The 12,067-nt window shown below is 36.0% G+C and overlaps 1 protein-coding gene and 1 pseudogene across 1 annotated transcript; one reads left to right on the top strand and one right to left on the bottom strand.

The window, feature by feature from the left end:
* The first annotated feature begins 2,932 nt into the window (after positions 1-2,932).
* Positions 2,933-4,800, top strand: LOC143541763 (cytochrome P450 86A8 pseudogene; annotated as a pseudogene).
* Positions 4,801-4,889: 89 nt separating this feature from the next.
* LOC143541755 (ascorbate transporter, chloroplastic-like) lies at positions 4,890-10,316 on the bottom strand. Its single transcript, XM_077034492.1, has 11 exons — positions 10,115-10,316; positions 7,809-8,323; positions 7,555-7,662; positions 7,254-7,409; positions 6,953-7,168; positions 6,659-6,868; positions 5,942-6,079; positions 5,748-5,849; positions 5,561-5,626; positions 5,356-5,440; positions 4,890-5,240 (listed from the first exon to the last, which is right to left on the bottom strand). Exons 1-11 carry the CDS (start codon positions 10,170-10,172, stop codon positions 5,143-5,145), a joined length of 1,752 nt encoding a protein of 583 aa, XP_076890607.1. The 5' UTR covers positions 10,173-10,316; the 3' UTR covers positions 4,890-5,142.
* Positions 10,317-12,067: the final 1,751 nt, after the last annotated feature.

Raw genomic sequence — 12,067 nt, 5'->3', positions numbered from 1 at the left:
TGACTTTTTAATTTATATTTTTTTAATGAATAAGTGTTATATTATACAAGGTTTGATCATTGACCTCTTATTTCACAACTTAGCCACCTTAATACCCACAAATACAACATTTTAATCCAATCTAATTATTATTATTATTATTATTATTATTATTATTATTATTTTAACTCCCACATGTGTTGCACCTGATATGTAAAAGTGTGATTTATTATTATTCAGAACGTACGCACTATGATCTACTTCTAAATTACACTATTTTTTTCATAATAATAAGACTCGAAGTCACAATCATTGAAAAACAAAATCATATTTAAATCTTATTACCGTTAAGCCAAATACCCTTTGCTATATGTAAAATACTCACAGTAATCAAAACTCTCAGCCACTAGAATACAATGTCAAAACAACTATTAACTACACATTAACCTATAACCACTTTTACAGTAAGTATAAAACTAAATGAAGAAGTTGAAATAGACAATTCATTTTTGGAAAGACTGGATGTGGTCCACTATTACTATAAATAATGCATGATTTTTACCTTTTGTTATGTGAATCAACTTGACGTAATGACCTAAATCGAAAATTTTGATGTCTGATATATAGTTATAAACCAAAACGTTGAAAAATGCTGACACCATACGAAAAAACACATGGTTTAGCCACTCGCACTTTTCCAAGGGCATGAACGGATGATTGCGTGTGGGATCCATGTGAGTCCAATACTATTTTTTTTTTTCATTTTAATTGGCTGCTATCAGTTACTTGAAAGCATAATTAAGGTTTAAAGTACATTTCTCAACTTCACAAAATAAAAACTAAAGTACGTTTTTAACTATGGGAGCATAAATAAGTTTTAAAGTACGCTTTATTATGGAAACATAAACAAATTTTAAAGTACGTTTTATTTATGGAAACATAAACAAGTTTTAAAGTAACTTTTGATCATATAAACTTAAACAAGTTCCAAAGTATGTTTTAATCATGAAAGCATTTATTTTAGAAATCATTACTTGTCTTGTATGCTTAAACAATTGAGTCTTAACGTTTTTCCGAATAATTGGTTTAATTATTTAATTTAAAACATGTGAACTTACAAACATCATGTTGACTTTTTAAGTATTCTTTTTCAGGTTATTAAAATAAAAAATAAGTTTGTGGTCATTTACAAACATCGCATCGCAGGTAGGGACACCACATTAATCAATAACTGTGATTATCCATGAACACTATATGCATGTGTTTCCGCCTTGACGGGGTGTGACAAATGCTCAAGCATCGAGGGATCAAATTTTACTAATTTTGTATTTTGATGTGTAGTCAAGTATCGACCGAGTTGGCATGCGGTGCTCACCACTGCTCAACATTTCGGTAGTTCGAAACGCACAAACCTCGGAAGACAACAACTATGTCTCGATTGACTCTATCGCCCGTTTCAACATGGATGATTTAGATGGCATCACAGAGATAAACGAACCTATCAGCCCTCCCGGGAAGGACAAAATCAAACAAGCAAGAAGCTTGTCATTAAATTTTAACAGCGTGGAATCGTTGTCCAACAAGTCAGATGCTTACATCAACTATATAGAAATTGAAGAGTGGAAAATTAAAATGAGAGTAATGAATTATAGAGGAGGCGAGGAAGCGGGATGAGGATGTGGCGAGGTGGGAGAACTTTATAATCCTCTAAGCTAACATTGATGTCATGGATGAAAAACGTAGATGAGTATTGAAGGTGTTGTAAGCCCAAATCGCCGACAAATATGTTTAATTATATATTTTATTTATTATAGTTTTTACATTAAGTAGGTTTCATTTGTTGCTACATTAATTTTAATATTTAATAAAAGGAAATTTTATTTATATATTTTTAATTATTAATGAATGTTTTTAATTAATTATAGTTTGTAATATTTTATGCAGTAACAATTTTAGTTAAACTAAACATTAATTTATTTATAATATATTAATATTGTTATTTTATTTGAAAAGGGAGGGAAACAAATTGGAAAGTATTTACTTGATACAAAGTGAAGTGAAATAAGGTGTGATGTGACGCTGATGTGAAATAATAGAAAGAGTGTGAAATAAAAAAACAGAAATAATAAACTCTTGGCCCCATTGGAGCGATAGTGTTTGACGGTAATAGTTTGTGAGCAAAAACTTGGAAGAACCATTGAGATTCTGTACATCTAGATTCCAGCCAATGTTTGTCTTATTCCACAACACACACAAACACACACACATTTAAATCAATATCAATTAAATAAAAGGAAAAGTAGCAATAAAGTGACGGTTTGAAACAAGACGTGTAATAACCACTTGAAACAAATAAATGTTTTTGTAAGTTGTTTGAAATTTGACGTGTCTTGCTAAGTTGAAGTTTTGAAACAAGAACAAATGTGTTGCCTTGGTGATGGGGATTTGCGAGATGACCCTCGACCAAATTATCCATCATTTTTATAATATATATTTTTTAAAATAAATGGTTTTATGATAGTGAGAGAGAGATGGAGACGAGGATTTGAAAGACATTTAATTCATCCAGCTCCACACCACTGCTGCATTAGTTGTAGTGAAAGAAAAAAAAATTATTGAAAGTGAAATTTATGAGTTTTAACTGTCTTTTCTTTTACATTTTGTTATGTTATTATTATTTCATGAATACAATTACAACGACCTCTGCTTTTGCATTAATGGCTATTCATTATTCATATCATATGGCTGAAAGTAAGTTTTATATAAATCACACCTTTGTCACCTCTCATTTTTGCTCATCTCTCTTATACCTTTGTTTCTCTCTTTAATATTATTCTGATCATCATCAAGATTCAATCTTTTTTCAATTTTAAGCAATACCCATTATAGTTTTAACTGAGATTTGATCTGGGTAGTGTTTATTTTCTCATAAAAATTTCATTTTTATAAGAATTTTGGCGGGAAAAAAGGTGATATGGATGTGTCTATAGCTTTGTTGTTGTTCACTGGTGTGACTGCTTATCTGATGTGGTTCACTTTCATCTCAAGGTCATTAAAGGGTCCACGTGTCTGGCCTTTATTCGGCAGCCTACCGGGCCTGATCGAGAATTCCGATCGGTTGCACGATTGGATTGCCGATAATCTATGGGCCTGTAACGGGACCTACCAGACATGTATCTGTGCGGTCCCGTTTCTGGCCCGGAAACAAGGGCTCGTGACGGTCACGTGTGACCCGAAGAATCTTGAACACATACTCAAGACTAGGTTCGATAATTACCCGAAGGGACCCACATGGCAAGCTGTTTTCCATGATTTGTTGGGAAAGGGTATCTTTAACTCGGATGGTAACACGTGGCTTCTTCAACGGAAGACGGCTGCACTCGAGTTCACCACCCGAACCCTTCGACAAGCCATGGCTCGGTGGGTGACTCGAGCCATCAAGAATCGGTTTTGCCCGATTTTGGAATTGGCTCAAGTCCGGGCCGAGCCTGTAGATCTGCAAGATCTTTTGTTACGGATCACATTTGATAATATTTGCGGGTTGACTTTCGGGAAAGACCCGCAAACGTTAGCCCCGGAGTTGCCCGATAATACCTTCGCATTGGCTTTTGATCGGGCAACTGAGGCTTCGTTGCAACGGTTTATTTTCCCGGAAGTTATTTGGAAAATGAAGAGGTGGCTTCGGCTCGGCTTGGAGGTCAGCTTGAGCCGAAGCCTTGTCCACGTGGAAGAATACTTGTCCAGCATCATCAGTACACGTAGGCATGAATTGTCCAGTCAGCTTAATGGAAGCTTACATGATGACTTGTTGTCAAGGTTTATGAGAATGAAAGATTCCTATTCTGACAAGTTTCTGCAACACGTGGCACTTAACTTCATCCTAGCTGGACGTGACACGTCATCGGTGGCTATGAGCTGGTTTTTCTGGTTGGTGATTCAGAACCCAAGGGTGGAGGAAAAAATATTAAAAGAAATATGTAGTGTCTTGCTGGAGACACGTGGCGATGACGTGGACAAATGGACGGACGAGCCATTGGCGTTTGAGGAAGTGGACCAATTGGTTTACTTAAAGGCTGCATTGTCAGAAACCCTCCGGCTATACCCATCTGTGCCAGAGGATTCAAAACATGTGGTTTCAGATGACGTGTTGCCCGACGGAACATTTGTTCCGGCGGGGTCATCTGTTACTTATTCAATATACTCTGCGGGTCGTATGAAGTCCACTTGGGGTGAAGACTGTCTCGAGTATCGACCCGAGCGGTGGTTGTCACCAGACGGTACAAAATGTGTAAGGTTTGACTCGTATAAGTTTGTTGCATTTAATGCTGGACCGAGAATATGTTTAGGTAAGGATTTGGCTTATTTGCAAATGAAGTCAATCGCGGCTGCAGTGTTGCTTCGTCACCGTCTGGCGGTGGTTCCCGGGCACAAAGTGGTGCAAAAAATGTCACTGACATTGTTCATGAAGTATGGGTTGAAAGTGAATGTGTTTGAAAGGGATTTGAGGGCAATTATGGAAAGTGTGAAGAAAGAGAAGGTGGCCGCTAGCGGAGGTGTGACGGCAGCGGTGGTTGGGGTGGTTTAATAGAAGCTTTAATTTTGGTTGTTGGTTTGTTATAGGTATAAAGTTTGATGAAGTAGGTTGAATTTTGAATACATTAATTTTATATTTTGAGTCGGGTCGGGTCAGGTCGGGTCGGGTCAAGCTTGTGGTTTCAATTTGGCTCACATGGAAGTTTCTATATTGTAGGTACCATTTCATTTCATTGTGCCATTATAGTGTTGTTTCAGATTCCTTTATTGGGAAATAAATAATAACCGTACAATTTTTTAAATTCATTCTCATATAAAACTATATATGAAAAATATAATACAACTTATAAATGTAACATTATTGATGATACAACAATATATCGCGTGTGAAACGTAAACTGTGAACAAGTTAAGAATAAATAAAAGGGAATAACATAGAAATCCCGAAAGGAAGTAAAATACCTTCGACTTGCAGATAATTCGGGAAAAATGAATTGTGCGGACCAGTTACGACCCGAACCCGCAGAGAGCAGCCCATTGCACCGAGGCTAATAAACTATCGGGCTAGCGCCCGATTGAGCGAATGCGGCTTTATGTTTTAATTTATCTATTTTCTCTAATGTGAATCATTCAGTCAAGAATTTTCTCACCAGTGGAAAAGAGGTTCCAAACAAGTGTTCCGACGATGTACAAAACAACAGCCACTTTGAACACATCATCCCAGGAACCTGCCAAATATGACTGTTAAATTTTCTAATACCTCAAAATACAATATTTAACTACACTTCTAATGATTCTATATTTTAATAACTTCAAAATATTATTTTATTTTTATAATCTTACCATTCTGCAGTATATAGCCAGTTGCAGCTGTACCGAAAACTCCTGCAAGTACTCCAGCTGTGTTTGACAGCCCCAACAACACTCCCTGATAGACAATATTAAAAATAAAACGTTTCTTTTAGCGTCGCACTAGCCGGTTACATTAAAGCCGCATTAATGGCTTTTGAATTATGGATGATGAAATGCTAGAAGAGAAAGTACAAACCGCATAACGGGGCCCGATGTCTTGGTGATTTGAGTAGAGGCCAGACTGTGAGAATGCATCAGATCCCTGTGAAAATGGACATAACTGTATTAAAAGCTACCAAAAACATATACTAATTGTCTTGATTATTCTGTGAAAAGATATACATTATCTAAACACGAAGGGGATATGTTATGTTAAGTCAGACCTGACTGCAAGCCATGCAAAGCACTGCCATAGCAGGCGTTTTGACACGACTTAGCTGAGTAAGGAAGAAAGCGGGGCCCATGAATCCAATTGATTGCATTATCTGCAAGTTTATAAATTTCAGTGGACTGGTGCTTTATCTAAAGAGGGTAATTCTGTCATCAATGCATTTGGAAAAACAGTGTAGTTAGTTACCTTACGAACGGTAGTGATTGATAGACCTTTGCTAACAAGTGTGTCCGCAATCCAACCTCCTATGTTGGCAAAGACAGCCATGGTCAACCATGGCAATACGCATAATAATCCAGATTCAGTAAGGTTAAACTTTAACACCTGAAAAAATAAAAACCAAATGTACTTATTTTAGTTCATCTGAAAACATGTATTGTCAATGTGTCTTCTCCACACCGTCTATGATTCTATATGGGAACCTACTTAGCTTGTCGGTCTGATTTGGTGAAGATACTTTTATTTTTCACAGATTGGTAGTGCTTGGTTTTGGTGGGCTATTTTGGTAATTATGACCAAATGAAGTAGTGAACCGTTTAAATAGTTGATTTGATGACATTTGACCAAATCAGAAGTATAGTTATTAAAAGAAACTTAATTACCGAACCAGAACAATCGAAGTATAGTAACCAAAGCAAACCAAATGCTTTTAAGTATGCAGCTATTAGTAACATTTGACGGTCATAATGATCAGATTAGTCCATCAAAACATAGTATAATTATCAAATGGGAAAAAAAAGGTATATTACCAAAACAGACCAACAAGTTCAATGCAAAGTTGACATGTTTCAAAGATGTGTTACGTGTAGCTAATATATTCATGATATGACAGATAAAAACCTTTCAATAGAACTAAATAAGCACAAAGAGAGATTATGATAATTAAGCGACTTTTTGTAATACCTGGTTATAGTAGGTAGGCATCCATGTTAAAAGAATAAATGTTCCCCAATTATGGCAGAAGTGAGACACAATGAGAGCCCCTACAGGTGCCTTAGATAATATAAGTTTCCATGGAATAGAAGTAACGGGTTCTTTTGAAACGCTACCACCCAAGATGTACTCCTTTTCCTCTGCACTAAGCTCAGGGTCCTCGATTGGTGAACTATGAGCCTGTAAGAAAGCCAAATAATATCATTTACAAATCCATCATGCCATAAAATAGTAAGTACAGTCACTTAGTAGTGTTAAACTTACTTTGGTTAACCAAAAAGCAAGCCATAAACTTCCAAGGGAACCGAATGAGTAAAACACAGATGGCCATGCAAACTTCTGGATCAAGATAGGCGAAAAGGCTAACCCTATCACAGAGCCTAGATACATTCCACTGTAAACGAGTGCCAGTGACCTACTTCTCTCTGAGACAGGAATCCACTTGCTAAGTATGTTATTCATAGCAGGCATTGCAACACCCTGACACAAAATAACAAATTTGTAAATCAATATTGTAAAATATGAAGATCATAGGTAAGATGTTATAGCAAAATCAGATACAGACCTCGCCAATGCCCATGAAGGCACGCACGACAAGTAAGAAAGGAAGTCCAATTTTGGCAGCAATAGGTGTCAGTACGGTTGCAATCGACCACCACACGACTCCAAAACCTAGTACTTGTTTACCACCGATTCTGTCTGCCCATATACCACCAACAATCTACTACCAAAAAACATCATATTTAGTGATTTAACATCTAAAATAAGCTACAATGTGATAGAAAAGACTAACATAACTTGGAAACAAATGTTTACCTACAAGAATAAACCAGTTTATCCCAAATTTGTTAAGGAGCAAAACCAACCTGAGTGAGCAAATAGCCCCAGAAGAAAGAAGATTGAATTAGACCAACAGTAGCACTGTTCCAATTAAACTCCTTTGACATTGGTAGTATTGCTATGCTCATATTCACCAGAAGTATTATAGACATTAGCAGTAATAACTGTTTCTAATAAAAGGAAAGAATGCATAAGTACATAAAATTTTTCAGTATGCGGTTGCATAGACTAATATTACTGCAGCTACAGAATAAGATATGAAATAATAGAGGCAACTCACACGGTCCATATTGCATAGCAGAAACGCAGAAAAACAAAGAAGTACTATCACCAAACGTTTTGGAAACTGTTCCCACCAGGGTTTTGTTTCACTAATCAGAACCACCTCACTTGCTCCTCCTTCTGATGATACACATGGCTGCAGAGTTTGATTATTATTACTATTATATATACTGATGTTTTTTGGCTGTACCGGTTTAATCCAATCGTAGCTCTCAGAAGGTGAAGAGACAGAACATCTGCATGTTCCTTTTGTTCTTTGCCTATGATTTGGCAATTGAAACTTCTTGCTTTCTCCATGATACAAGATCATTGCTCTGGATCTCAACATGTTACCAGTAACAGAATCATGACCATGAGAAGATATAGTATTCCAGTATCCAGAAACACAGTATAACTTTTTTAAACGGTATATATTTTCAGAATAAGTGTTCCTATGCACATATTGTGCGGAAGAAAAGATTAAGTTCTCTGCTCTCTGATGTGGTGACACTTGATCAGGTTGATAAATTTTACCTGAAACAAAATTATAATTAAAGGATTCACATAATCTTCAAGGGATTATGAATGAGCTTTGACCATATATATGATACTTTTAGAATTACAGGCAAAATGAAAAAATAGTTTCAGCAAGATTTGCCAATTGCCTTTTTTCTTGTATGCAAATAAGCATATAAGCCTTCTCTCATCACAATATCGCTTTGAGGAAGATAAAGCAGCAAGTCATGGTAAGTAACTAAGTATGAGCAGAAACATGCCCCTTAAAACTCGATCACCAAGAAGGGACAACTACACCAAGTTATCATTCAAGTGCCAACAACCTAATTAAGTACACATTTTCTATACAACCAAATCTCTCAACACTATTTTTTAAATAAAATCCGTATTTAAACAACCACAATGATCTAAGTCCACAAAAACTAACAGTTATGAAGCAAACTTAACATGACAGTGAGTTTGGATTCAAGTACCAACAATTGAAATGTACAATTATGGCAATAGTCAGATTTATTCAAGGTGTTTTAATATGTAGAATAAGTAACTTAAAGTCTTAAACAGGGATTCTGCTCTAATTCCATGAAAAATCTCATTTTTCAGGACAAACTTATAATCAGACACCTGAGATATACTATTAAGATATAAACCAGTTTTATTCACTATGCTTAAGCATGAAGAATCTGTAGTTTAAACTTTAAAGTATAATCCTGCTCTAATTACAAAACAAAAATCTGTAGCAAAAGTGCAAAACCAACATAAAACAGTGAGAAACTCAAGCTCCAACGACACAATGTTATAATTATGAAAGACGATATCCTTCAAATATCTTAAAATGAGAAGAATTCGTCTTTCCAATCAATAATTCAGTCCTAGTTCAATGAGAAAGAACAAAATGCAAGCAACCAAATAAATAAGTATCGAGTTACAATTCAAGTGTCATAAGCCAAATTGCACGCTGCATGCTCCAGTATGTTTGCTTACATATTAAGAATATAACTCTACCTAATGTCAACAACAAATTTTTACAAGAAACAACACGCAAAACATACATCACAAAAAGCAACACAATAACAGCCGGAAATGATACAAATGCACACAACCGGATAAAATAAGCGCTCCTATGGCCATTATCGACCGAATAATCTACACAAGGCTTGAATTGATAAAACATACACCATAACTACACAGTCAATCTCGGTGGTATCTCGGTTATCGGTCCTCATGTGAAATATCGGTCAAAATATTGGTACTGATAATATCGGTGGTATTGACCGATATACCACTAATATTTCCGATATAAGTATTTTAAGTCTTGATTTTCAACTTTTAGTGTTTAATGTTGCTACAATTGATAGTGTTTTGCAAATTGCAAAAGGATAATTTGTTAATGGTAGGAGAGTATATTGAATTGTTAGTGTTAAAGTGCTATATATATAAATTCTGCATGATATTACCGATATCTCACCGCGATAACTGATATCTCAAATATCGGTACTCGAACGATATCTGATATTTTTCCGTATTAACTGGTTAGACTACACCACAATCTCTCCATATCCTTCTTAATCACAAAATTAAAGTCCAACACAACACATGAGCAACAATTCAAGTGCCAAAACCCTAGATGCACAAAATTACATCACAATGACATTAAATTCGTCCTTATTAACAATAATCTACACTAACTTAACAGCAAAATAATAACCAAAACTAAGGCAAACTAGCAGCGTGACGTAAGCAATTTCAAATTACGAATACTAAATACAAATGCGCACAATTACATATTATTATTAATATTATTATGATTACCTGAAGTAGTGATGAAGGAAGTGAAGTTACGGTGAGAAATAACGGCACCGATGGCCATTTGTGACCGGATGGATAATAATTAGGTAACACAAGGCTGGCTGGAAATCGAATAATAATAATATTTAGAGAATATTACACCATTATTCCACTTACTATCTCACTCTCTGGTTTATGTGACAAGAAGAAGAAGAAGAAGAAATGGATAAACCGTGTTGTTATTCATACGATTCTCCCTCACCAAATAAATATATATATATATAAATTATATTTTGTTTGTTTTTGTTATATTTGAAAAAGCGGGAAAGAAAGAAAATAATTTGTCGACAGCAACTTGGCAAGTTGACAATGAGGATGATATGAACATGAGGTTACGATTTCTTTATATTTTTTTGTATGTATACGCCCCTAGGTGTTAAGAGGTAAAATTTAGTTGAGTTCTTGTGTTTGATCTGATTAGGGATCCGATAATTCATCTTTAGCATACTCGGATTTGAAATCGACTACAAGTATACGGTTTGGATCTTAATATGGTCTAACGGGTCTGGTTCTACGGTTTCAGCAAATTGAGACAATATGTGTAATATTGACTTTCAATTGGTCGAATTATTGTTTTCATGATGAATAGATACTAATCAAATACAAATAAGAGATGTTGAAGCAGGTATTGATTAATGATTATAGCCCGAATCGCGTTCGTGACCTCTAAATGCTCTTCTGCCACTTGTCGATGAATCTGATGAATTCTTCGACTCTCGTTGATTAATTGATCCCAATTCTCGGCAGAGTTCGTGGAATCCAGGGAACTCATTGAGTTTGAAGAAGTATGAAAATAATAAAAATAATTGGTATTTTTATGTTTGGGTTTGTGTTTGATAGGGTGAAAATGGTTTAATTGGTTTGATATTTATATTAAGCTGTTACCCCCCAACGGTAACATTATTATTATTATTCAACATTGCCGGCGACAAGTTAACCCTGCCCCAAATCGCCGGGGGGGGGGGGGGGGGGGACGGTGTTCTAGCCCCTTCGCGCCCTTTTGTCGCCCAATTCCACACCCATTACATATGGCCTTAGGCTATGCGTAGTGGAGGGGCTACAAATTGGGGCGTTTTGCGCCGTGTGGCGCCCAGACAGCAAGTGGTGAGAATTTGTTTTTGGGGTGTAATGGTGTAGGGGCTACAAATAGTAATATAATAATATATATATACATATAATAATACTTATATATATATATATATATGTATATATAACACACACACATCCATACATGCCGGCCCCACCACCCCCTTCTTCCAGGCGACGAGAAGAACTCGCCCCCGCCCCTTTTCGCCCAAAAATCGCCCTGGAGGGGGGCGGGGGGCGGTGTTCGCGCCCCTTCGTGCCCAAAATCGCCCAAATTGTAGCCCCATTACGTATGGCCATAGGGGTGATCTCATGTGCATAAGCGTCGGTACTTATTAACAATTCAATGCATTGTAATATAGGTGTCATTACTCGATAATTATGGGAGATACTTAGAGCTAGATTATTTATTTGATTTGAAATACAATCGGGTTTGACAAGTTTTCATTCAAACCCGCTTCTATAAACAGACCCAACTCTGAACCCGATTATATTCATATGCTAGACCCATGAACCGACCCTATTTAATAATAAATGGGTATCACGTGTTCGGATGTGACGTGTCTTGTGAGTCTGACCCAATTTCTTGCTCACCCATAATCCAAACCAGTGGAGTCGTTTATACCTTTTGAGATTAGCTCTTTGAAAACTCAAAAGTAATCCCAATTTTTAATCGAGTTTGAGCCCACACCCTAGCTCAAATTAAAAATTATTTAAAAAGCGAGATTCAACTCGAACTTGACTAGACTCGCGAACATGCAAGTATATTATTTATATAAATGAAGTAATTTTTGTTGTATATAACTACATAATTATTAATAGATGGAAAAT

This window comes from Bidens hawaiensis, unplaced genomic scaffold (assembly GCF_021521415.1).
Source record: "Bidens hawaiensis isolate Kalapana, Puna unplaced genomic scaffold, B.hawaiensis_p1.1 tig00000820_1, whole genome shotgun sequence".
Lineage (NCBI taxonomy): Eukaryota > Viridiplantae > Streptophyta > Magnoliopsida > Asterales > Asteraceae > Bidens > Bidens hawaiensis.
Note: the sequence above shows the minus strand (reverse complement) of the source record. Positions and strands in the feature narration are given on the sequence as shown.